At 52.9% G+C, this 5,127-nt stretch overlaps 1 protein-coding gene across 1 annotated transcript in view; it reads left to right on the forward strand.

Moving 5' to 3' along the window:
• The window catches only part of TBL1X (transducin (beta)-like 1X-linked), a 61,396-nt gene that overhangs the window by 35,571 nt on the left and 20,698 nt on the right, over nucleotides 1-5,127 (forward strand). Inside the window, exons 4-6 of the mRNA XM_010829906.1 lie at nucleotides 3-86; nucleotides 3,691-3,823; nucleotides 4,425-4,566. Of these exons, the coding sequence (XP_010828208.1) occupies nucleotides 3-86; nucleotides 3,691-3,823; nucleotides 4,425-4,566 (359 nt within the window). The remainder of the gene's footprint in view (nucleotides 1-2; nucleotides 87-3,690; nucleotides 3,824-4,424; nucleotides 4,567-5,127) is intronic.

Below are 5,127 nucleotides of genomic sequence, written 5' to 3' on the forward strand. Positions count from 1 at the left end.
AGCACCTGCGGCTGCTTCCCAGCAAAACCCACCAAAGAACGGGGAGGCCACAGTCAACGGGGAGGAGAACGGAGCACACGCCATCAGTGAGTGTGGGATGCCTGGTCCCAGCGGGCTTCTCTAGTGTCCTCCGACTCTGGCTGGGTCCACTGGACGGTGCCCTGCAGGCCTTGGCTAGCGTTTGCTTACTCTGCACCCAGGAGGCCTTCTTGCTCCAATTTTCCCATCGAAGTCCTTAGACGTGGTTGGTTTGTTTAATTGGAGAATAATTAACGTGCAGTATCGTGTTGGTTTCCACCATCCATGGACACCGGCGTCTGCATAGGCATACATAGGTCCCCTGCCGTCCATCAGCACGAAGCAGACATAGGTATACACGTGATAAACATGTCCCCTCCCTCTGGAAGCTCCGTCCCAGCCCATCTCCTCCCTAGGTTGTTTACAGAGCTCCCTGCATCACAACAGCATATTCCCATGCGTGTGTGTGCACAAAGTCGCTTCCGTCACTTCCGCCTCTTCTGCGACTCCTGTGGGCTGTCGCCTGCCAGGCTCCTCTGTCCACGGGCTTCTCCAGGCAACAGTAGTGGAACGGGTCGCCGTTTCCTCCGCCCAGGGGCTCTTCCCGAGCCAGGGATCGAGCCCCCGTCTCTTGCGTGGGCAGGCGGGTTCTTTACCATGAGCGCCACGTGGGAAGCCCCAGCACATTCCCGCTGGCTGTCTAAATGTATACGTGGTACCGATGATGTGACTCTTTAATACCTGCACATCCTCTGCTGTAGGAGTTCTGCTGCTTTGACAGCTCACTGGGTGTAAAGGTAGTCGTGTTGCCGTGTGAACACCGCCCGGCTCAGAAGGGTCTCATCTCTGGAGGCGCCCTGCACTGTCCTGCCCTGCAGACAGATTCTGACATGACACTCAGAGCCCATGGTCACTGAGAGGTTACCAGGCCCACATAGCGAATGCCGACTTATGTGGCTGGTTGCAGCAGTGTTCTTGTTAACTAATGCCCAAAAGTGTGTGCGAAATGAGGCAGAGAGCTCTTTGCAACCTCATGAACTGTAGCCCGCCAGGCTCCTCTGTCCATTGAATGCCCCAGGCAAGAGCACTGGAGCAAGCTACTTCCTTCTCCAGGGGATTTTCCCAACCCAGGGATCTGACCTGCGTCTCCTGCATTGGTAGGCAGATTCTTTACCATCCGAGCCGCCAAGGAAGGCCAGAGAACCTCCTGCTTACAAATTCAGAGACAGCTTCAAGGAAGTTCTACGTTCAGAGTGTGTGTGTGTGTACATGCATGTAAGTCTCTGCCAGTGAGTGTGTCTTCTTCCCTATTTTGAACGCCTCTTCCCTCTGAAGTGCTGTGCACACCCGAGGGGGAAGATTGTCATCTCCGGGCCGAGGCCTCTCCCCACTGGAGTCGGGACACGGCTCTACCACTGGGCAGAGAGAAGGGCCAGGCTGCCATGCAGGATGGCTTCAAGACTGTCTGTGCAGTGTCGAATCAAATGACCTCCCATCTGCAGGCCCCATAATCATTGTTCACAAGGTTCGCAAGGACAGGGTCCCAGGAAAGGAGAAGAAAAGATAATGTGGCTTGTGCCTGCACGTCATTCGTGGGTGTGCCCAGTCACATGGGGTCTCTCCGTCAAGGTGCTAAAAGTAAAACGAAGAAGGTGAACATCCTCGTTTGCTTCAGCTACAGCCCAGAAAGTGAACATCCCCGTTTTCTTCACCTTCCACCCCAGAAAGGAAGCGTAATTGGTGAGGCTTGAGAAATCTATGTACCTACTGCTGTTACAGAAATCTTGCAAACTTTTTAAACTCCACCGTGTCTTTCAATCTAAAACGCCAAGGGAGCGTAGCCACGTGGAGACAGGTGCATACCTCAAGCTGCGCTGGAAGCTCCCAGCTCCTCCTTCGTTTGAGGGGGCCTCTGCAATGGGGTTACTTTCCACCTGAGGGCTGGCCACCGGCCTCCCCCCGCAACACACACATACACACGCATGCAGTGTCCACTGTTTTCCAACTTCTACTCTGTCCCACCTGCTCTTATTAAAAGGCGGCTTCAGCGAGACTTACAGCGTCTGAAGTTAGACTTCATTCTGACCTTCAAGAACCTTCTTTCTTGTGCCACATAGAAGGGGAAAAAGTGGATCCACTTTTCAGGACTTTGCTGGGGGCTCACATGGTAAAGAATCTGCCCGCAGGGCAGGAGACCCAGGTTCCATCCCTGGGTCAGGAAGATCCCCTGGAGGAGGAAATGGCAACCCACTCCAGTATTCCTGCCTAGGGAAATCCCATGGACAGAGGAGCCTGGCGGGCTACAGTCCATGGGGTCGCAAGGAGTCAGCATGACTGAGCGACTTAACGCTAAAGCATGATCCAGGATGAGTCTCTTCTGTGCGGCATCTACCATGACCTGTCGCCACCATCCTTTCACAACCTGGAGTCCCCATTGGGTCATCTGGGCTGTGTCTGCATGGCTTCAAAAGCCTGGAACACACTTAGCTCCAGTAAGAAAATAGCATTGGAGTCCCAAGACCATGAGGTTCTTAGCAGGCCAAGGGGTTGTGAGTGGTGAGCCTTCTGGAAGAAGGATTGCGTGTCCGTGTGGGAGCTTCGTAGGTAAGGAGGTGACGCCTCAGGAAGATGTCTTATAAAATCACTTGTCCCGTCAACAGAAGGAACTTTTGCTGAGGAAACTTTATATGTATCCTAATTATTCTCACTGTCATTTGAATTGTAACTAGCATTCTAGCAGCAGTATTTGCAACTGACTTGTTGTTCAGTTGCTAAGTTGTTCACCAGTAAAGATCTCATCTGCCAATGCAGGAGATACTAAGAGATGCGGGTTCGATCCCTGGGTCGGGAAGATCCCCTGGAGGAGGAAACAGCAACCCACTTCAGTATTTTTGCCTGGAGAATCCCTGTGCACAGAGAAGCCAGGTCACAAAGACGCGGACGTGACACAGCGACTTAAACAGCAACAACACAACTTAAGTTCTAGGCATATAAGAAAGAGTGAGATGGCCTTTGGTGTTCAGAAACTCCTAATTTCACTGTGTTGCTCTTGTTCATTCAGTGGTGTCTGACTCTTTGAGACCCCATGGGCTGTAGCACGCTGGTCTTCCCTGTCCATCACCATCTCCCGGAGTTGGCTCAGGCTCATGTCCATTGAGTCAGTGATGCCATCCAACCGTCGCATCCTCTGCATCCCCCTCTCCTCATTGACTTCTTAGGAAAATGTAACAAAATATGCGTCTTTTTACTGTAGAAATAAAAGACAGAGATCAGATCAGATCAGTCACTCAGTCGTGTCCGACTCTTTGTGACCCCGTGATTCGCAGCACGCCAGGCCTCCCTGTCCATCACCAACTCCCGGAGTTCACTAAGACAGAGAAGAAAGCTTCAAATTCTGCTCAAGAGACAGCTGTCTGTTTGTGTCCAGTCTCATTCCCATTGTTATTACCTATGAGCCTGGCCCTAGTTACAAAGAATAAACACCAGTTTTTAATTCCCCTATCAAATTTGGAGACTGTGAAGACTTCACAGAAGCCATCACCTGGTTACAGTTGTCACAAGTGACCTGGCAGTGCAGCGGAGGAAGTTATCTGTCAAGCTTACATGCTCTGAGGATGGATGGGTTTCTTCCATGTCAGTGAGACACGTGTCCTGTCCTGTTCCCCGCGACAGATAATCACTCGAAACCAATGGAAATAGATGGAGACGTGGAGATCCCGCCCAGCAAAGCCACCGTCCTTCGGGGCCACGAGTCCGAGGTGTTCATTTGTGCCTGGAACCCTGTCAGTGACCTCTTGGCTTCGGGGTAAGGGGTCAGGCCGGGGGTGCCCGGGGTCCAGATATCCGAGTCCTCCAGGATCAGGTTGGGGGCTTCCTGCGGTCCAAGTGTCCAAGTCATCCAGGGTCAGGTTTGGGGGTGCCCAGGGTCCAGGTATCCGAGTCCTCCAAGGTCAGGTTGTGGGGTGCCCAGGGTCCAAGTGTCCGAGTCCTCCAGGGTCACATGGAGGGTGCCCACGTTCCAGGGGTCCGAGTCCTCCAGGATCAGATTGGGGGGTGCCCGGGGTCCAGGTGTCCGAGTCCTTCCTCCTGAGATAGACACTCCCTTTCTACGTCATGTGTGAAATCTTCTCAGAGCATACAGAGCAGGGCTTTGAGCGGGGTGGAACCCTTGGGGTGTCTAAGCCTGTACAAAAGTCCGTATTCAGCTGTTTTCTCAGCTGTGTGGAAAGCTATGCACAGACATTTAAAATGATTAGGGCACCTAAGAGTGGAGAGAGAAAACCACGGTGATTTTTTTTTTTTTGAGCGACATTAAAAAGATAGAGACCCAGCCAGGCGACAAGCAACAGTGGGTGTTGCTTGCTCTGGGCCTGGAAGCTTGAGAGCCGGCTGTGTTCCTTGCACAGGTCCGGAGACTCGACCGCCAGGATATGGAACCTGAATGAAAACAGCAACGGGGGCTCCACGCAGCTGGTGCTGAGGCACTGTATCCGGGAGGGGGGCCACGACGTCCCCAGTAACAAAGACGTCACCTCGCTGGACTGGAACGTAAGCTGCCTCCCTCCCGGACGCCGTCGGGGACACCTGTGCAGTCCCCGCGACCTCGGTGACGGCTTGTGGTGTTGGGCGGAGCTGGGGCGGACCCCAGGAAGGGGACGGGATTGTGGGTCAGCCCACCTGGGGGTCCGGGCCGACCGCCAGCCGGATGGTGTTCAGTAAGCTGCACGTCGGCGGCAGGAAGAGTCTGGTGGCTTTATCAGGGAGGCTGTTATGTGGGGATACCCTGAGGTGTGCCCAGGGAGATGCGAACTTCCCACCCGACCCTCAGCATCTGTGCCCGGACACACACACAGCTCTCCAGCATCTTTTCACTTTCTCTTTATCATGTTCTTTTTTTCTTTTTGGACTATACAGTTTATTTTTTATTTTTTTCTGTTTTTGATATTATTTTATTAATTTATTTTAATTGGGGACTAATTACTTTACAATATTGTAGTGGTTTTTGCCATACTTGACATGAATCCGCCACAGGTATACACATGTTCCCCATCCTGAACCCCCCTCCCACCTCCCTCCCCATCCCATCCCTCTGGGTCATCCCAGTGCACC

Source organism: Bison bison, unplaced genomic scaffold (genome assembly GCF_000754665.1).
Source record: "Bison bison bison isolate TAMUID 2011002044 unplaced genomic scaffold, Bison_UMD1.0 scf7180017864512, whole genome shotgun sequence".
Lineage (NCBI taxonomy): Eukaryota > Metazoa > Chordata > Mammalia > Artiodactyla > Bovidae > Bison > Bison bison.